This window comes from Puntigrus tetrazona, chromosome 7 (genome assembly GCF_018831695.1).
Source record: "Puntigrus tetrazona isolate hp1 chromosome 7, ASM1883169v1, whole genome shotgun sequence".
NCBI classification, from domain to species: domain Eukaryota; kingdom Metazoa; phylum Chordata; class Actinopteri; order Cypriniformes; family Cyprinidae; genus Puntigrus; species Puntigrus tetrazona.
The window spans coordinates 37,225,518-37,247,242 of NC_056705.1; the positions used below are offsets into that span (position 1 = coordinate 37,225,518).

Genomic DNA, 21,725 nt, shown 5'->3' on the forward strand with positions numbered 1-21,725 from the left:
TGATGGATGAATACTTATTTTTTGGCCTTCAAATTCTCAACCACAATTCATTTCCATTATAAAGCTTGGAAGAGCAAGGTTTTTTTTTTTAATATAGCTCTGATTGTATTTGTCTAAAACATAAAAGTCATGTACACCTAGGATGGCTTGAGGATGAGTAAATCATCAAATAATTTTTGGGTGAATGTTCTTTTTAATCTTTCTGTTAGTTTTTCACACAAATCTGTCAAATGCCTTCAGCAGATTCAAAATATAGCACACACGTCATATGGGCTATTTTTTCTGTCATTTTTGGAGCTTGACCCCAGTGCTTATTCACTTTCATTATATGTAAAAGAGTGGCCAAGATGTTGTTAAATTGTCCTTTTGAGTTCCATGGAAGAAAATAAGTCATAAAGCTCTGGAACAAAATGAGGGTGAGCAAATAATGACCGAATTTTGGGTGTATTGTTCGATTAAATGAAAATCTGTTTCTTGTAGAACACTATCGAAGACCATTGTGAAAGGGGCTAAAAGGGCAGGCAAAATCACAATGGGCCGCCAGTCCACGTTGAAGAAAAACGAAAAGGGCAGTCGCATGACGTGGCATGAGGATGATGACATCTCCAGTAAATATATTTCACAATGTAAGAAAAATATTCTATGTCAGCAGTCATGGCCCTTCAGCTGTGTGATGTTTCAGTCTCAGATGATGGTGAGCCCCCCGCCAGCAGCACACTGAAGGCCTCAGAGAAGTCCACTATGGAGCAGTTAGTGGAGCGAGCTTGTTTCCGTGACTATCAGAGGCTGGGGCTTGGGACCATTAGTGCCATTTCCACACGGTCTAAAAGTGGAGAACAGTTCCGTGTTACGGCAGTCAACAGGCTCTACTCATTGTGTCGCAGGTAAGTTGCAACCCAACACCAAGACTTTGTCCAAAAACCTAGTGAGCAGCCTTGCTGCCTACAAGTCTGCAAACTGCCTACATAAATTGCTTTTCACTCCACTTTTATTTGCCATGCTCATATCTGAAAATTCAAGCAACAGCCAACTGTTTTGCTCTGATGTATGTCTCAAAATGGAATAAAGGCTAAGTTGGCACTTCCATTTCATTTTAAAGTTTAAGTCCTCTCTATGTATAGGTGGGTCGCTTACTAGAAATCCCTGTTTTTAGAAAAGTCCCAATGAAAAACAAGTACAAAATGAAATCCTGCTTTAAAGCAATCTTTCCACTACAATCATGAGTATTTCTCTAAATGGAGATAATATTTGGTTTACAGTTACCCTGGTCTCCTGGTGGTGCCTCAAACCGTTCAGGACAGCAGTCTCCATAAGGTGTCCCGCTGCTACCGGCACAACCGTCTGCCAGTCGTGTGCTGGAAACATCATCGCACCAAAGCGGTTTTACTTCGTTCTGGTGGTTTTCACAGCAAGAGTGTGGTTGGACTTTTCAAGTCTCAGAATCCTTCTTCAACAGGTACGTTTATGCAGTAAAATAGGCATATTACGTCAAGCAGATTTGGGGATGGTTTGGGCTGTAAATATTTGCTCTAAGATTAAAATTATGATAAAAGGTTAGTCTCAGCCCAAGATAACTGGCTATTCAGTGAGTTTCAAATGCGTGTTACAAACAACACTAGACAGTGATTCCTTGATCTGGCATGCTCTAATCTTGATTGGATGATGCAAATTTGGGGAATAATTCCAACACAAGGTTTTTGTTTGTTGGAGATACAAGCACTTTTGAAGACGAAATAATCACTTGATTTGAAAAAAGTAGCAATGCTTTTCATAGGAACTACCACAGCATTAGTTAAATATTTTTCATGGCTGTCTATTATTTTCAGAAAAACTTGCTCCCAAATAAAACAAAACGTAAAGTAAACAAACTGTGGTGGGTCATTTTGTAATGTCTGAGTCAGTGTCTTCCTGTTGTAGGTGGTTTTTGGCCAGAATACGCCACAATGTGGACCAGACCTTTGGCCATTTAGTCCTGTTCTCTACATTTTTGACACAATGCCCCTTATTATCCAACATAATATTCTAAATATCGGTGCCATAAGATATTTCCTCTAGGATTTCTGCTGCAATTATAACACATCTGCTTGTTTTCAAAACATGTTTTTATTAACAGAAACAGGGAGAATGGATGTATTTGTTTAAACATGATTTATTTTGTGATCCTATATGTTTTGTATGCTTTCCAATAGAAATAGTAGTTATTAAAAGGAGAAAAATACCTCCGTTTACGTCTTGATTTTGTGTGCATATATTTTAATTATTTTAATAATAAAATTGAGATAGCCAAGAGAGAAACAACCTTCCTAATCATGCTCTCTTGCTGTTACCAGCTCCGACTTCCTCAGAGACTTCCAGCAGTCTGGAACAAGAGAAATACCTGCAGGCCATCCTCAGCTCCATCCCCATCTACTTCAAACCCAACGGCAGCAACACTTTTACTAACCGATCCCTCATTGGCTTGTCCCCAGGTATTGCAAAGATATAAGGTGCATCCTTCACTCAACGTCTGATTCTTCGTTTTGTCGTTTAGACTTGTTTTTGCCCCTTTTTGCGTTCTTCAAGGCTCTTATCTCCTCCTGGTTTCCTCTTGGTTGCACAAAATGTTATTTATGTTTTGGGCTGATTTCCAAAGGAACTGGAGCACAATTGTGTGGTTATGTAAGGAGAGCAGGACATGACGAGGTCACCTCCCATCCATCACTCTCCTTGCACTCACTGCTCTCCACAGCCATACTGCAGAAGGTTCAGACCACACAGATCCTGCCCTGTCAGCTATGCCGTGTCGCCACCATAATGTTCTATTTATCCCCACCTGCTGGGTAAAAAGCAGCCTTCTCTCACCAGCAAATGGCTCAACTTAATTCTGATGATAGTGCTCCATGGCAGCTTTAAGTTCTCTCAATTCAAAACAGACTTTCAGTCTTGATATCCGAGATGGGTTACAACAAAGACACTGGAGCGGAGTCTGATTTAAGCAGTGTTGTGTCCCATTTACTGTGTAGTTAGACCCTGAAACAGATCTTTCACTGCATGCGAACCACCCAAGCATCTATAGGCTAGATTTATCCATAATAATGCATGCCTGTCATGGCCTGCAGAAATGGGTTTCAGAAATGTTTACTAACTGCAAGCATTAATGTCTAATGTGTTTGGTTAAAAACTTTATGAGCTTTATATACTGCATTCATATATATCTTCTATCTATCTATCTATATCTATCTTCATATCGGTGTTTGGTTCCATTATGCATGTTAGGATGTTATCTGCATCTGTAGTTGGCAGCTCACTAGGGTTCGGAAGAGGCTATGATGGCTTGTTTGTATGTGATGCATCGTGTATATTTTTATCTCTTTAGCAAGCGAAAGAAGAGCATCCAGAATACCAAAGATGGCCCCTGTCCATTTAGACATTTCCTTCACCAATAGCTTTGCCAGAGGAGGTGAGTGGGCCTCTATTCTTCATTTCCGTCGACATATTTAGCGTCAAACCAATTCCCCATCTTTCATCTGATAACGTTAGTCGACTGTCTTTTGTCTTGATATCTCATTATCTGTATTCTGTCATAGACCACAACTCTTCCCACACACATACACACACTCATGCTGCTTCGACTTTGGCCTGCTCTTTCATTTTTTGCGGTGACGGTTCTGCTGAATCTGCTGATATTTATCACCACAATTCTCCAAAGTACACAGTGTTTCATAAAATCCAAAAAGCTGGCCATGTAGATACATTCAGAACACCCATTATGAATGATTTTTTTGAACTTGTAGCGATGCAGAAGTATTCACCTCCCCAGCTTGGTCAATATCTGCACACTATATTTGAATATGATATTACATACAGGGAGCTGAAAAACGGCTTGTTTGAAGCTCCTCATTACTAAAACCTCACGTCAGATCAAAGAGACGTGTAGGGTGATGCACATTTATGACAAGATTTTATGTTAAGTGACGTTCTGTCATTTATTCACCTTCATATAGAGAGTCCTAAGGGTTTGAAACAGCTCGAGTGAATATAATTGAAGACATAATTTGAATTAGTCTTTTTTTTTAGTTATATAATCTTCTTTTCAGTATGAAAAACAGCTTATGGTTTTAACTTGGATTTGTTAAAAGATGCAAGTCCCCGTTGGTGGTACTAAGGTGACGTCATTATTTAGTGATGTTTCTCATCGTATTTCTCGAAATCTGGGCTATAGATAGCAGCTGCTGCTTCAGTGGGACTCATGTCTTTGTTGTTTTCTCTGAAATTATACAGATCTGTGTCTCAGCACAGCCAAATATATTTCAGTAGGTGAAGGCTATTTTCCAGCATGTGCTCTTCACTGAAATGTGGAACAGATTTTTCACTTCCTCATTTTTAGTAACATTATTTTTGCCATTAGCTGAATTAGCGTTAGCATCAGTATTGCTCATACTTGTGGTAAGGGATTTAAAAAAAGACAACTAATCAATTTTAATCCGTCTTTATTTTGGTGAAGAGCTATCAAACTTCCAAATAGATTTTTTTTAAATTGCAGTTTCTGTCAATATGTGAACAGTAAGCTTCGAGCTCTGTTACGTTTTATATGAAACTGCCTCAGCTATCAAATTTGATCAACTAATTCAAACAGTATATGCCAGTTTGATGCTCTTTGATGTGCGGTGACAGACTGCATTAGACACTTCAGTTTAATTGTGGAGCGCACTTAAACCAAACATCTACTAGTTATAGCACAAAATGTTAACATGATTGAAATCAGATGTTAAGCTAAAAGAAACAGTTTAACTTACTGAAATGTCTCCTATAACACTCAATCGGTGAATGGTTTGGACTTGTAAAGTAGATGTTAATTTTGATCTCTAAAAATACAGTAATGCACACACTGAGGAGGTTCTTTGTATAGTTTACAGCATTAGATAAAAGATTTTCCTTAAGGGAAAACTGACTGTATCGTATCATTTAAATCAGTCCACACTTTATCTTGTGCTACATGAATCATATCTCAATCTTGGCTTGACAGATCGATCTATTGACTTGGCCTTGTAAATAACCACCCAGAAACCCCTGCAAACCACATAGTGATGCCCTGGCCACCACTCACAAAATCTTACTATTGTATAAGCCGAACACCACTCACATTTTCATCGCATAAAAAAAGGTCTTATATTTTTCTCCTCTTATTTATATAGTCATCTGTCATTCATGTAAACCCTTTTGAGTTTTCACTTGACCAACTTACTGGCTTGTATCCGAAATCACCCTTTTAAGTGGCGTCCGAAACCATGGTGGACGTTCTCGAGTGCAGTATTCAATCCCACAAAAACGAGTGTACAACTAAAAGGCTTGAGAATTCCCACAATGCAGTGTGAGTGTCGCACGGTGAATGAATTCCTGCGCTTTGCCAGAAGATGGCGTCTGCAGCTAAACCATCCATCCATTCATTTTACAAAGCACTCATCCATGATGTAATACAATCAATGAACATTTATTAGTTTAACTATGGTTTATACATAATTTCCGTGACAGGAATAAAGATAAACCGTTTAATCTTATTACTGGAGCTACCTGTTTCATCTGATTATAAAGCAGCAAGCAATCTAAGCCAAAGCGGCATTTCTTTCGGTACACTCAATGTCTGACTTCACTCACTCACAGAACTGAATGAGTGGACTAATGAAGGGAATACTGAATGAGGGTATGAGGGTGATTTAGGATACAGCCATTGTCTTCATTGATGCCTCATCTTTGCATATTTTACATCAGTCTAAAACTATTTAGGTAACCAAATAGAGGTCGCCCGATATTGAATTTTGCCAGTATGATAACCTATACTGATATATCAACTCTGGATGAAAAAGTATGTTACAGTATCATGTTACAAAATGATTTTGTTAATTATTGTGGCCAATAAGATCTGCAATGAGCATTTCCCATATGTAAATATATTTTACGTGTGTGTGTGTGTGTGTGTGTGTATGTTTATTTTTACGTATATACATGCATGCTTGTGTGTGTGTATATATATATATATATATATATATATATATATATATATATATATATATATATATATACACACACATACATATGCACAGTAAATATACGCAGTACACACGCACTTTGAACTCCATGTAAAGTCAATTTTGATCATTTTTTGTAAACACATTATAAATGTTAGAAAAGCATTGCTAAAACATGTTACAAAGACTGACCTATATAATACTTAATGGTGGAGTTAAACAGTTTTTTACCATTTTTGGGATCAGGATTTATTGGGCGGGTCTAAATCCGAGCTCGGTGAAGCAATGGAACCACGAGCACCGCCCCTCCTCTTGTGATATTTTCTGCGACTGATCGCTGTGTGACATCAGTACAGTCAGAGCTATAGAGAGCAGATGCTCATTATGCTTTGAATCGCTCTCATGCTACTTTGATGTCAATCAATGATCTTTCTGACTGTGCTGCTTCAAGTCGAACACAGCTCTTAAAGTTTCACAAGAGGGGCAGTGCTCGGTTGCTCCATCGGTGGTTCGTCCGTTCAATCACGAGTTACTGTCATTACGGTTAGGTACTACAGCCTACAGTGGTTGCTATCATTTACAAAACTGAGCTTATTTAAATCCAGCTGCTTGAGAAAGACATCAGGTTTGCCATGAGTGGGCGTGGTTTCAGTGCCCGAGTGGACACGCCCACAACGTATTATATAGTTTGTGGTCTTTGTAACATTGTAGCAATGCATTTCTAACATTTATAATGGGTTTGCAAACAGTTCTCAAAATTGACTTTACAGACTTCAATTTTGGATGTGATTAATCATGATTAATCATTTGACAGCACTATTAATTATATAAATGAAGTCAATATTGAAATGTTTATTTTTCCCTAATATGAAAGAGTTGGCAAAAAACTATATATCAGTCGACCTCTAAACTTTAAATCCTAATGTCATACAGGCCTGCAGCGTTTCTCTCTAGTCTGTCTCAATAAGCTGAGCTGCTAATGACTGTCCTGTCTTCAGAGGGAGTGATTGTTGCATGTGTGTGAATTTTGTTTTGTTTTTATTTCCTGTCTCTCTGTGCCACCACCAACTCCTGCAACCTTTATACTACCAGTACTTGGGTACAGGGATAAACTATTCACTCACTCAAACCAAAAAGCTTCAGCTAAGGGAAGAATTCACAATCAAGGTATAGTTTCTGTTTTACTCATTCTTACTAACCTAATCCATACTTGACTTAATCCATGTTCTCAGCCTCTCTCACCTCTATCCATGCCTCTGTAGTGTCTGAAAGTTATACCAGATTGAGGTTACCACTGACCCTTCTGGTTTCCTGAAGTAAACTTGACTGTGGCAAGACCACTTCTGTAGTAGTTTGTACTGGCAGGTCTGTAGCGACTGCAGTTTTGAGGTTCAGTGGTATGTTACTGAATGTTTAGTGTGTTGTAGTAGCTGATGACAGAGCACTGAATCATCACAGCATTGACCCCGTAGTGAGCTAGCATTCAGTGTCAGACAAAACTCAGCTCTCCAGGACACACATTACAAGAGTTGTCAGTAAACTATATAATGTGGTATTATGTTGCAGATTATTATTTTGGTTATTGATCAATCTATATAATACGTAATTCATAAAATTTCCTCTATTAATTCGATTTTAAAGAAAAATCAGAGGTCTACTGAAATATTATTTCAATTTAAAATAGTTTTTTTTTTATAGTTTTTTTTTAAAAATAGTTTATTTTTGTGATTTAAAAAAAAGCATTGTTACCTTTTAATGAATCTTGATCTTGTGTCACATGATCCTTCAGAAATTGCTGATTTGAATAATTAGAATAATTTATTATTATCAGTGTTGAAAGCACTATGCTGTATAGTATTTTTGTGGAAACTTTGATACACTACCATTGAAAGGTTTGGAGAAAATCAAATATGTATGAAAATTAAAGGAATAAATCCTATTATCCTTTACTCTCCTTCAAGTAGCTTGAAACATATATATAAAGATCATTTAAAGTTCTTCACATCCACTACCCTTACATGTTTAAGGTGTTTAACATGTGTATGTGGCTAATTTGATTGCAATTTTAAGCTACCAATAAATGTGTATAGGACACTTTAAGCACTGCCGAGTTTGTTATATTAGTTAGAATGTTTTTTGTAATCCTGCCTAACCTGTTCATACGCACCTGCTGTATCCTCTCTCTCTCTCTCTCTCTGAAAGGTGTCTGGGCTAGTCTGCGCTCTAGCAGCAGATTAATTCAGCATCCTGCAGCTGCCGACGTGGGCGCGCGGTTGGCTGGCAAGGATCTGGCGCCCCCTACAGGCATCGAGAACCTCCAGGCCCAACTCCTCAAGCATCAAGCCGCTCTCTACATCTTAGGCGAAAAGTCTCATCTCAGGGTAAAGATGTTACATTTTTACATACGAGTTCTTCGAGAGCGCAACCAAAAGATTTGATGCTGACCTTGCGTGATGAACCTTTTATGGGAAAGGAGGCAAAAGGAAGTGTTCGGTTCTAAATAGCCTTTTTTCATTTTTGTGTTGAAGTGTACCAGGTCATATCACCCTGAAATACTTGGACAGTGTTCTCCCCAGCGCGTAATAAATTCATGACTAGATAAGGACCTCTTAATAGTCATTTATAAAAGCTGTGATTCATTGACTGTTTTGGCTGGAATTATATTACATTTGGATGTCTGAAAGAACTTTGTGCAGCTTTTTACCTTTTTGATAATGTGTTTCTTTAACATTCAATGTAAAAAAAAAAGAAAGAAAATTAATAGTCAGAATAAATCAGCCCTGTGGTTGACAGTTAAGTAAACTCTAAGTTATTTGGCTGGTCCTACTCAGTACATTAACTGTCTGTTTTGAATTTTTGTTGTTGTCTGTGAAGTGGAAATTTAATTTCATCCACATTAGTAAAATAGTTGGTCTGCTCAAATTTATAGTCTTGGATAGAATATAATAAAAGCCTATTGAAATAAGAATTTGTGACTGGTCTGGAAGCAAGCAAAACCTCTACACAATGTTTTACCCAGAGGCATAATCCAAATGTTTGTTTCTATGCTCTGTTCTTCCAAAAATGAATCTAAACTAACCAAAATTAAAAGTTTGTACCAAATGCTTTTCCACGACAGGGCTTAAGACTGGACTCAGCACTGAACTGTGAATTAGTGCCGGTAGAGTTTGCAGAGACAAGACAGGTGAAGGGCTCCTTCAAGAAGCTTCTGAGAGCGTGTGCACCCAGCTCCATGTCCTCAGACACAGAGGACTCGTTCCTTAAGGCTCTAGAGGAGACCGAATGGATGCTACAGGTTAGCGTGACCTCTGAAAACACATCCCCTGATATTAAAACTGACCCCTGCACCTTTCCCTTGTTGTGACTCACAGTGGCCTATATCTTAAGAAAACCAGGAACAGGTTGGCCTGTGTGACTCTGACCCTGTTAAAAATGTCTTTCCTTAAAACTAGTCAACTTTGGGAAACTATACAAGACAAAGGTGGGAAAATTGCATGACACGATTAAATCAAAACAAAGTTGCTTACCACTCTAAAACTCATGCACTCAAGAAACCCTTTGGCCTTACGGTCCACTGTGTCTCAGACGCTAAAACAATATTATCTGTAAGGATCTCTGCCAAGAGCTCTTAGTCAGCAGTGTTACAAAAAATGCACAGGAATTGCTAAACATAGAATGTGTTGTTTTGTATTCTGCATCTGTGTGTTCAACAGCTACACAAGCTTCTGCAGCTGTCTCTGGTTGTAGTGGAGTTGCTGGACAGCGGATCATCTGTACTAGTTAGTCTTGAGGATGGCTGGGACATTACTACTCAGGTCAGCATCATCTCACACACACGTGGTACAGCATGTGGGAGTTTAACAGTCCTGTTCCTTATGCCAATACAACAGAATTTCCAGTGCACCTTGTCATATTTAATTGTTCAAAAAAATACTGATATCCAGTTTCTTCAAAAACTGCTTAGCAGGTTGTGCCACCCAAACTTGGGCCATTGGTAACTGAGTATCATTTGTAGTGCTCAGCATCTGAGCGTTTGTAGTCAACCTATAAATGCGCCATCTTTGTACATTAGTTTTTTTTAAATGTCTATTTGGAATTGAGAACATTAATTTTGTTTATGCCAGGGATATTTTTGTGGTCACAGCTCAGATTTTCCATGCCCACTTGATCAGTTAACTGTCATTAGAAACAGAGTTGTGTTCTCTGAGTGTCAAATAGGGTTGTTAAATGTAGCTGTGGTCAGAATCATGCACGTGTCTGAACAGCTATTCCTGTTCATTTCCCTGCTTCTTGACCATTCTGCCATTCTCTCTGTAGGCCTGATCTGATGTACTCATCTAAATAGGCTCCATATGTCTGGCTTTGTAAGAGAGAACAGAATCACATTGTTGTTACATGGCCATGCTTTCAGTCTTGGAAGGTGTTGTGTTATTGCCTATTGCTTCGTGAAACTGCTCCAATAATGCTTACAATAATTATATTTCTTTGGATAAAACAAAGCTTTAAATGTAACATTTACAGGCTTTTGAAGTGGTATTTACAAAATATATTTTGGATAATAAGTATTTTTTTTCTACATGAACTGGAAGTTGCAGCAGATTTTTACTTCAACATTTTGATGCATTTCAGAGTAAAAATGAAAATTTAATAGTAAACATTTAAAGGAAACACTCCACTTTTTTGAAAATAGGCTCATTGTCCAACTCCCTCAGAGTTAATAAGTTGAGTTTTACCATTTTTAAATCTATTCAGACAATTTCCAGGTCTGGTGATCACACTTTTAGCATAGCTTAGCATAGATCATTGAATCTAATTAGACCAGTAGCACTGTGTTAAAAAATTACCAGAGTTTTCTTATTTTTTCTATTTAAAAACTTAATTTGAAAACGTAATGTGACGCAGTGATTTGTGAGTTGTGACAGTCACTGATACACTGATACATCTCTGTTGTTTCTGTAGGTGGTTTCCCTTGTGCAGGTGCTCAGTGATCCATTCTACAGGACTTTAGAGGGCTTTCAGGTGCTTTTGGAGAAAGAGTGGTTGTCTTTTGGTCACAAATTCAGCCAACGTGGCAACCTGACCCCCAGCAGCCAGGGCAGCGGCTTCACTCCCATCTTCCTCCAGTTTCTTGACTGTGTCCATCAGGCAAGTTGACTTTATAAGCAGTTAATTAACAAACACCTTTATTCGAAGTAACCTGTGGTTACTTGCCTCGCTGGAGGACATAATCTTGTTTCTGATGTTTTCCATTATCCGGGGTTGTGGAATCATAGTGGTTAAATATCTGGGCTGGAAACCCAAAGGCTGTAGGTTCAAATCACAGATGGAATGACTCATGAACCTCATGACCATTTTGCATTTGAGCAAGATACCTTAACCCCAGGCTGCACCAAATGGGACTGTCCATGTTCATTTTGGATAAATGTCTGCTAAATAACAAATAACCAATTGCTCCATCTCTCTTTTTCACACACTGCCCAGAATCACTTCATAACTCCCGATCTCTGTCTCTCACACCACCCCTCTCCTGTTCCCACCGTGCTTCGTCCATGAGCTCACAGCATTCCTGCAGCGTCCAGCCAGAAGGAGGAGGACGAGAAAGACTCAGCTGTCAGAACGCATGCTTTAGCTTTCCTTTTGCAATCCCCATGGTGGGCAAGTAATTTAGACTGAGCTGCTCCTTCGGCACATCTACCTACCCCCAGCCCCCTTTCAAATGATCGTATACAGATGGCGTTTAACCTGCGGCCAGCATTGTCCTGGTTGGAGTGTTTCGCCATCACCTCCCATCATCGGCACGTTTAGCACAACCAGTGGAAAGCTGCAATTTTGGGGTTTCTGTTCAGTCTGTGCTACATTAAGTAAAGGGCAGGAAGAGGCTTTCTTCCTCCAGAGACAACGTGCACCACTCCCATGCGTTTACAGACATGCATTGTTTTTAGGCATATGTGATGAAATCAAGGCGTAGAGCATTTGAATGACCCAGCGGAGGTCCTGCAATGTCACAGACCACAGAAATATAGTGAAAGCATCTGAAAATAGAAGTGTCTCATCTTAGAGGCAGCTGTTGTTTTTGCCAGGAAGTCCAGGTGGCCTCGAGTGTGAGAACTTTACAAACTCTTCTGTCTAGATCCTGTTGGCTGTACATTACCACATTATGTCCCTCCTGCTGCTGTTATTTTTGTATTTTTTTAATTCCCTTCCACTAATCATTTCCTGGGCGTGTACTAATCATTTTTTTGAACTGCAGTCTCATGGTGTTCTACTCATATTTGTTGAATCGCTGTGGCCGTGAAATAATGCCAAAAGTCTCCTCTGGTGTGACACATTGACTTTTTTTATTCCAGGTTCATAACCAGTTCCCCCTTGAGTTTGAGTTTAATCAATACTATCTGAAGTTTCTGGCATACCACTACGTTTCCAATCGCTTCAAAAACTTCCTTCTGGATTCAGACTACGAGCGCCTGGAGCATGGTGCGTATGCACTCCTCATGTCATTCTGTAAGAGGAAACACACATTCCTCCACAATACAGTTTGTCTTTTTGTATTACCATTATTACATTATTGTGCAAATGTTTTTCAGCTGTGCTTTCAAATAAACATGGCTTTGAATGCCTTTACAGTGTTACAACAGACACGTGCAGTCTTGCTCAAAAGCTTTACCTACCTGTAACAGTCCTGATGACCTTTGGAAGCACTTCTTTTAAGTGCTCCTAGTCTTATCAGACTTGGCTTCTGATATTTTGTTTCACACCTTATCATGTTACACTGAGTGTAATTCACAAGTTCTTCTTTGTGTCTCCTCACTAAAGGCACATTGTTTGAGGACAAAGGAGAAAAGCAGTCCAAGAGAGGAGTCTGTATCTGGGAGTGTATCAACCGAATGCACCGCAAGAGTCCTATCTTCTTCAACTACCTGTACAGTCCCTCGGAGACGGAGGTAAAGAGTCTTATCTGGGTGTGTGCAGAGGTACCAGACAGCTCTAATGGCCTTTACCCTAGAGCACTCTGCTTAGAGGTTATGGTTGACTACCAGTCCCAAACTTGTTGGTGTCTTTTTGCCAAATCGCATTCACGGTGAATTGTTCCCCACAATTGCAAAACAGCCTTTTTGACCTTATAAAGCAGTCCTGTAACATGTGAATCAGGTGGTGACAGTCTATAAAATAATAAAAAAAACAGAGCTAGAATGGGAAAGTGGCCTTTCTTCAAATCCAGGCTGCAAGTGAAAGTTGTTTTTAACATAGGTATCCTCTCACTGGCAGTCATCCTCTGACACAGTTTCAAAATGAGTGAATCAGTTCAGCGATAGTCAACCACAGCCCAACAAAAACATGTTTCATGAAGTTTAGTGATAGCAAAGGGCCCTGTGGGCTGTTTCCTCTTTCTTTCCCATTCTTTTCTTATAGTCAAACACTGGAGAGAGGGTCAGACGTTATAATCTTGAGACAGAGATTTAAAGGTCGGGGAAAAAACAAGCATCATGCTTCTTCAAAGTTAAAAGTTCTTCAATTATGTTCGAGCTAAAATAATCCAATCAAAAGAGAAAAAGCATGTAAATATTTTCTTATTTTAATACTTTATACTATATGTTTTACATATTTTTGTCTTACAAGTGTGCATATGTGACTGTTCAGTAAAGGAGACTGAACATTTGCTGAACAAGCTCTTCTGATAATGTCTTTTTTTTCAGTATTATCACGATAGCTTTTTCTGGTTCTGAGCATTGTGTATATGCTAAAGTTTTCTGTGTGAATCAGATTATAACATTCATATGAGATGAACTTTCATCATTTGAAATCAGATCAGAATCATTGCGGTTGACAAAAATGAGTACATGTAAACATGGTAGAACAAAACCTTCAGGGGTAAGGTTTTGGAAAGAGTAAGGCGACTAATTCAGTGGCTAATTCTGGCATGAATTCTACAGTGACTAATACTGCTTACAGTGCCTTTACATAAAGTCAGAACTAATAAATCCAACAAATAATGATTCCTTTGTTTTCCCTTTAGGCGGTATTGAAACCACTGATTTCGATCCCCAACCTGACCACATGGGAGTTCTACACTGGGGAGACGCTGTCCACAGGCCCCTCTTATGACTGGTCTATGCTCACTGTGCGCTCACAGAGCACAGAAGAGGCAGACACCATCGCCACCACCAAGAGGAGGATCGTCTGGCCATGTTACAGCAGTGTCAGCCGAGCCCAGCCTGATGCCATCACCAAACTCTTGGCTGTGAGTCAATATGTCTTTGTCCTTTAAAGGAACAGTCGCCAGGTATTGTGAAGAAACAAGCAGGACAATAGCGAAAATGACAGATCGTGGAAATAAATGATACTCACAGGGATAGGTTGGTGTCTGTATTCAGAAAGGATATAATGTAAATAGTAAAGCCAATAATGTGCTCCAGTAAAATAATGCAAGCCACTAATGGGACATGGTTAGCTCCTTGCTAGCAGTAGCCTGATACATAACGGTACATGATTCTCTCACAGTTATATCGTCGGGTAAAGTATTGAAATATATATTTTCCTCCCTGTGTTTCCTTCCTACTGTGTGAGCTACTGAAATAAGCCCACTGTGACACAGCCAATCAGAAGAGCTCAACATTATTGTTCCAAGTAGGCCAATTACAGACCATTTCTTTCTACTGAGAAATCCTAGGCTTGTAAATGCACACGTAAAACTGTTTCTGGAGAATTTTTGCACTTACCTAAGCCACATACCCTCTATGTGGATATCGGAGAATATGAAGAAATTGATCAATGCATTCTCTTGTACCTTTAATAATTTCTCACCAAGTCCCTATCCTCCCACAATCAAAGTGAACATGATGCAGCATAATTACTATATATTAGTAGTATTTTTTTTAATCTTGAGCCACCCATCTAAAAATTAAACCTTGTGTTTTTCAGACCATAATTAGTCCAATATTTATTACTTATCAACTTGATTAACTAGCTACTATAAAGCAAGCAAGCGACATAAATTGCTGCTTACAAAGCAAAGCAGAACCCAATGATTTCCTGGTTGATCAAAGGAACCAGTAAAGAGGAATCCTTAAAATGAATGTGTGTGGTTGCAGGACATTGAGAGGCTGGAGGGAGAACTGGGGCAGCAGTCTGAGCCCTGGCACACCACACTGGAGAAGGTGCGAGACAGCATTCAAGAAGACCTCAAACAGGAGGGCAGCGTGAGTGCAGCTTCTCTGTCCAGTCATTTTAGTTCCACTTTGCTTCACAAATGTAGCCTTATGTATGTAACTGGCATTTTTTGACTTAATTCCCTCTTGATCACATAGCTGCGGAAACAGTCAGTGTCCATCTCTGGTTTGGTCCCCACCTCCAACCTGCAGGCCTATCAGAGACATTCCATGTTGCACCTACCTGACAGCGGCCTCGGGGAGGACAGCAGCCCCACTGCAGTCAACGGGGTCAATCGTAGGGCAGCCACACTCTACAATCAGTTTACCCCAAAGAATGAGGACAATAGGTAACCATGAAAGACCACTTCTTAGACCACTTAATCTAACTTTATAGACAATAACAAAAAATCATTTTTTTGTTTATATAGATCATTTGAAGGAATCTTGTACAAGCGAGGGGCATTACTTAAAGCTTGGAAAGCTAGGTGGTTTGTTCTAGATGTAACAAAACATCAGGTGAGTGGTTTATTACATTTTTGCATTTTGTTCTGTACCTTAATTTATTCGTTTATTTGTCTTACATTTTGATACACCCTGCAGCTGAGGTATTATGAGACGGATGAAGACACAAGTTGTCGTGGCTATATTGACCTGGCTGAAGTGGAATCCGTCCTGATTGCCACGCCAACTATAGGAGCCCCCAAACACATCAGTGAAAAGGCTTTCTTTGATGTAAGTATTCCACCAGTTAACGAAGCAGTGCACAAGGTTGTGCTTTACCATAGACCTTTCAGATATACCTAGTCTTATGTTGCAAAACCTGTAGAAAGTCTTGACTTCATCGTAGCTTTTCTTTTCAAGAACCATTCAAATGTAAATTCCCCAGACAAATAATGCAACCAATCCTAGTTTGTTTTGTTCAGTGCAACCAATAAATCATTCATTCAGGAACATTGTGCCTATGCTGTGAACTAGGTTCTGCACGATTAATGGAAATCTCGATTCACACATAAATGCTATCTCAGTTCTGAAAGACGTTGATTCACTTCCATGCGTTTCTCTGCATTTAGATCAAGCTGCGTTATGGGTCACACAATAACAAAACACCAAAAGTTCACCAATAAATCATAAATCTCAATCACTTTTCTCCTCTCCTTCATTTGATGCGTGCAAGACTGAACAAAATGCAGAAAGTGACATATACCCAGGCCTCGTCCACACAGTGTATACTCCACCGCTTGGAAAGTGAACAAGCTTGACTCATTTGTGCACTACCACCTACTCGACTTATCTGAATATTTGTACATTTGGACACGGACGGCTGAAGTACACTTATATATTTTGGCTAAAAATTTTAAATCGTATAAGAGAATTGTGTTTACGTATGTCTGCCCTCATGTTTGCAACTGTGACAACGAGTGCTTATCAGGAGAGTTTTACACACCGGTCTGTAATTCTGATGGCCTCTTGAGCAGCTCTTGACCAATCGAAGTGGACAAAGTTCCCCAGATTTCTGCAGTTAATTCGAAGGTCTGGCTGTACAAGACTAAGTTGATCCTGATACGCAATCATTGTCACTGTTGTAAACAAACCAAAATCTTCTTCCATGAGAGAGTTTGGCTTCAGAACAGCTTTGTCTCCAGAGGGACCATTAAGGGATGTGACACATGAATACATGATACATTCCCCAAAAATTCTGTAGAATTCATCCAATCAGATGATAACGACCTCTAAATGGGAGAAAAATGCAGTGCAAAACATGGTGGAATAACTCCCACCTTCTAAAGAGCCAGTCGTTAAAGTCATTGTGTCACTGCAGCTGCTCTGGTTGCTATGGAAAGATGTTTCCAGACACTTGTTTAGGACTGCACATGTGCATTGACTGGTCCGGCTTGAATTCTAAGCTTTTGTTAATGCTATTTGAGCACAATAGCCAACACTTATGGGGCAGTCCATGTCAGATTCTGTTACTTTAGTTTGGTTTGAAATGTATTGTTAAAATGTGAGCATAGCAAGCAGTTTTTAGGATTTAAGGATTTTCCAATTCAACTAGATAGGAAATGGCCTTGGATGACTTAAATAGCTGCCTGGAGGCGTTACAAACATGGCCACGGAGTAAACAGACTTTTGATTCAAGTAAACAGGAATTTGATGTACTCTCAGCCGTGACTATACTAACAAGAGCCCACTGGTGTATGCGCCTATAATATCCTTAAAATCTTCACGTAAATGCTAAGTATAAAAAGTCCATATAAAAGTCCATGCTAAGTATAAAAAAACAGTTAATAGTTGGGTGCAACCACAGTGAACAAACTGTTGCTATGAGCAATCTGCATGCATCAGCATGAACAGAACAGTTTAATAGAAGTACATTAAATCTCTTGTCTTTTTCTTTGTCCCTGCAGCTGAAGACCACTAAACGGGTGTACAACTTTTGTGCAGCAGATGCTCAGATGGCTCAGCAATGGATTGATAGGATCCAGAGCTGCATCTCAGATGCATGAAGCCTTTTTCTTCTACATGACTCATCAGCACCACCTCTGCAGGGAGACTCACTGTGCAATTAGTAGGACCATAGTAAAGCCTTTAGTGCCTGTTGAAAATCTAAAAGACTCCAGAGAAACTGTACCTGAGCAGTGACGTATAAATAAAAACACTGCCCCGTTCACTAGTCTGCGGAGCTGCATTTCCTGCGTCTCACTACTTGCGCTCAAAAACTTAATCCTGAGCTTCTGTTCAGGTGACTGGTGAAACTGATGCAATGCACTACTCTGACATTTACTGAACAAACTGCTACGTGCAACTAAGACAAAGCAATAGCACTAATCCTAAGCTCTGGGTCAAGATAGTAGTGATAAGAGGTGTGTCCTACAAAGCAAAAATACTGTTGCTGCTGTTAAAATGCAAAACAAGCACCAAAAGCTGACAAATGTTTAGAAAGATGCACAATATGTAAAAGGCAAATAATTTGCACTTATTGATATGCACTCCGTACAAAACAGATTTTTAATGACTAGAACAACTAGGCTAAAGGCATTATGTTTTAACGACACTTAAAAGCTTAGAGCAGACAACTTTATGCTCTAGCGTACAAAGTATTTTTTATATATATTTGTGGAAACATTTTTTTCCAGTATGAATGTTATTCTCATGCATAACAGAGTTGTTGTTCTGTAAATTATTTTTTAAGCATTAAAAGTGTCATCTGTGTGTTTCTGTTGAATGGAGAGTCGTATGTGCATATATTACAAGTCCAGCTTTTTATATTCTGCTGAATATGCTGTTAAATATGTTTTTCTAACCTTTTAGTCTAACTTGAAATAAACACTCATATTTATACTTAATTACAGACAATTTACGGACCAAGCAAAGCACTTCCTGCCTGAGATGGTTATCAGTAAGCCGTTTTGTTTGAATTGAAGGGAAGAACACTATATTTCTTCATTCTCTGTGATGTTGATGGCTTTTAAAAGCACTAAGCTTTTATCCATTTGTTTTGGTAGCGTATCTGTAAAGTTTTAAGAAACAAGAAAAAATATCAGACAGGATGTCTGTTTACAGAACCTAAAATGATGTTACTGTATGTACAATACTTTGTGGTGCCACTAATGTTTCTGGTTTGTTTACTGTTTTTGGTTATATTTTGTTTTGGGATTTGCTGTTATTTGAAATAAATCTAGAGAAGTTGTATTACTTTTGTGACTGTATGACTCCTAAATTCTGCATGAACAGATAAGACCTATAAAGTATGCTATGAATATATGTATGAATAACACAAAAGCATACATTTCATACCTTGATGCATGCCAAAGTGTTGACAAAAACAAAAGTTTATAACATTTATATTTTGATAAAAGCATTTACAACAGATTGTGAAGGATAATTGACAGGCATACAACATTGGCTTTGCAGACTGTTTTCTATTGCACTCTATTCCATAATGTTGAGTGTGATAGAATCTATTTATACAGACTGGTAGCATAAATGCATCAATAGCCCAGATGGGCAAGTGTCTGTGCCATTTACTAGCCCAGTCTGACTTTTTTTTTACTCTTTTATTTGTGTATTCTTAGCACTGCCGTGTTCTGTTACGGTCATTAGAGTAAATCTCTTTTTTTCTTTTAAGTTAACAGCTGCCATGGCATGAACATGAACAGCAGTTCAGTAGAAACGACACTCACTCCTCAACTGTCTGTATGTTTTTAGTTAAGTGCCTTAATCACGGCACCTCAGGTTAAACAGCACTGACACGTGGAAATAACTCTATCAGCCCCTTGAGTACTGTGGATTGTCACAGCCAAAGCAATGCAAACGCTGAGACAAGACAAATGCGCTCGCCAAACTCTGGGTTTTATCTGGCTTGCCCTGATGTACCCAAATGTAATTTTGGTATACCTTGTGAAAAATACCTTGAAATTAGAGGGCATAAATCTAGCTCCTCTGCAGTTAGCTCCTCACGTTGCTCTCACTAGCAACTGTCACAAAGCACTATGAAATGAATGATATCCACTACGGTCTTCAACAACTATTTCAACTATTCTGGGTGTAACGTTCAAGACAGCATAAAATAAAAAATCAATGTTCAAATTTTAAATAAAGTTTTCAAAGACATTTGCTTGATTTGTTTTGAATGCGTGTAAGACTACATCAAGAATACGTCACGCAGCTGCCCTACATCAGTGTAAATGCTATTTTTACATTAAAAATACAGTATTCTAACCAATTCTTTTGATCAAAATTCATCAGAAAACATCAATGGGTTAAAAAAATCTAATTCCGTGTTCATCATTCATACGTTCTGTGCTGAATTAAATGAGATAAATTACGTAAGAATAATTTTAAGAACAATTTGCACAGAAATTCGCTCTGCTCATGTTTCATGAATGAAGCCAATAGGAAAGTCTATTCATGAGAGGACATCCCAGAAGAGACCAGCGTTTCCAAAAAACATCACTTTTAATCATTAATAAACCATTGCTACTCAATTTCTGCAAAACTCATTCGGCACATCCGGAAAAAGTTTAAAGGTTAACTTCGAAATACTAAAACCTTGACAATAAATTCACGTTTTAGTTTTTTTTTTTTGTCCCACAAACAGATGTTACAGTAAAGGAATGCTAAGTGTCAATAATTGCTTCTCTCTTCAGACCGCAATAAAAAAATATGTCACTGTAGAGGCCAGGACAGTTCAAGTTCGTCATCATTTGGCTTTGCCTTCAGCGTGTCAGCTTGTATAATTTGATACACTGTGTGATTCAGCCAATTCATATGTAATACATGCCTTCATTGAGGAAAAACAGGCAAACAACAAGTCTCGCCTTTCTTCTGGGGTTCTGAACAGGATATCTCACTTAATAAACAGTAAGATGAAACGGCTACAAATCCTTGTTGGAAACACCTAACGGCTCGCATGTAATGATCACAGCCAAGCGGTCTCATTTGCAGTAATGTATAAGTAAAAGAGGCCACAGGCGCCTTTGAGACGAGACACTGCAGCGCCTCTCCACTTCGAGAAAAAAAAGAAAGCTGGTGGGGCTGAGGTTTGCAAAAGTATTGGAGACGTGCATGATGTGGGCTAGCTGTTCCCTTCGGACTTGTATTGAGAGCAGGTGTCGGCCTGGCAAAACATCTGGACTGGGGCTCTCACAATCTTCTCCAAATATAGATGCCTCCTGGAGTAGAAGATTGGAGAGGGAAGCAGCGGAAGAGGGAATCCCTCCAGAATGCTTGGAATGGGACAAATGGGATGCTCTGGAGGAATTGCAGTTAACTGGCCGTCACAGGAGACTTATGAATCTGTTGGATGTTTCAGTGACTGAAGTCATAACAGTTAGTCTTCATAAATGGTTTAAATGTGACCTCTTTCCGTGTAGATTGTTAAGAATTGTGAGCTGATATAAATATTAAACATTCTTTTCCATAAAACAGACACCAATCAACATTTTATTTTTAAAGGATTAAACATTAAACTATGTCGTTTTTTTAATGTAGTTTTTGTAGCTGTTGTATGTTTTATGTAGATTTATCACAAGCGGTCGTTGTTTATTCCGGGCACTAATACTTGCTCGTCATAGTTTAACTTGAATTTCAGAGCAAATCCGACTGTCTCACATATTTCAGATTCTTGTTGGCAGCCGCCACGCATGGCAGATGTTCTTGTCTAAACACTAAAGTGTTTGACTGCTCACAAATCAGCAATGCGAACAATGCAAGTGTGACAAAAGCATGCAGAATGGGGATTACATGTAGGCCGAGCGCAGGTGGCACTGGCGTACGGAACACACCTGTCCCAAAGGTCACGTCATTCCACTTCCTGTTACCAAAAAAGAATCGACTGCACATTATACGCTCAATGCCGTCATGTCAGCACCCTGTCTAGCTAGCTGGTAAATAGCTGTGGCTTGGTGAGGTTGTCTTACAGAGCGCTGCAATGATGACGAAGAAGAAGCCTCACCTTGTTTCCTTCAACAAGAACCTAATAGGATTTTTCCAATGCGTTACTGCAAAAAATACACACTGTGACCAACAAACATAATTTTTTACAATGTTCCATCATGATAATCTTCACAAA

General features: G+C 39.0%; 1 protein-coding gene across 3 annotated transcripts in view; it reads left to right on the top strand.

The window, feature by feature from the left end:
- Nucleotides 1-18,847, top strand: part of sbf2 (SET binding factor 2) — a 104,265-nt gene extending 85,418 nt beyond the window's left edge. For 2 of the 3 annotated variants that reach the window (XM_043244396.1, XM_043244397.1), the window contains exons 25-42: nucleotides 481-608; nucleotides 683-884; nucleotides 1,260-1,456; nucleotides 2,331-2,468; nucleotides 3,356-3,439; nucleotides 7,098-7,172; nucleotides 8,208-8,386; nucleotides 9,124-9,300; nucleotides 9,719-9,820; nucleotides 10,965-11,150; nucleotides 12,353-12,479; nucleotides 12,819-12,946; nucleotides 14,020-14,244; nucleotides 15,095-15,202; nucleotides 15,311-15,501; nucleotides 15,583-15,670; nucleotides 15,755-15,886; nucleotides 17,560-18,847. In XM_043244396.1, coding sequence (XP_043100331.1) covers nucleotides 481-608; nucleotides 683-884; nucleotides 1,260-1,456; nucleotides 2,331-2,468; nucleotides 3,356-3,439; nucleotides 7,098-7,172; nucleotides 8,208-8,386; nucleotides 9,124-9,300; nucleotides 9,719-9,820; nucleotides 10,965-11,150; nucleotides 12,353-12,479; nucleotides 12,819-12,946; nucleotides 14,020-14,244; nucleotides 15,095-15,202; nucleotides 15,311-15,501; nucleotides 15,583-15,670; nucleotides 15,755-15,886; nucleotides 17,560-17,658 — 2,566 coding nt within the window. In that variant the 3' untranslated portion in view covers nucleotides 17,659-18,847. The remainder of the gene's footprint in view (nucleotides 1-480; nucleotides 609-682; nucleotides 885-1,259; nucleotides 1,457-2,330; nucleotides 2,469-3,355; nucleotides 3,440-7,097; nucleotides 7,173-8,207; nucleotides 8,387-9,123; nucleotides 9,301-9,718; nucleotides 9,821-10,964; nucleotides 11,151-12,352; nucleotides 12,480-12,818; nucleotides 12,947-14,019; nucleotides 14,245-15,094; nucleotides 15,203-15,310; nucleotides 15,502-15,582; nucleotides 15,671-15,754; nucleotides 15,887-17,559) is intronic. The other variant, XM_043244398.1, reaches the window with a different exon arrangement.
- The last annotated feature ends 2,878 nt before the right edge of the window (nucleotides 18,848-21,725 follow it).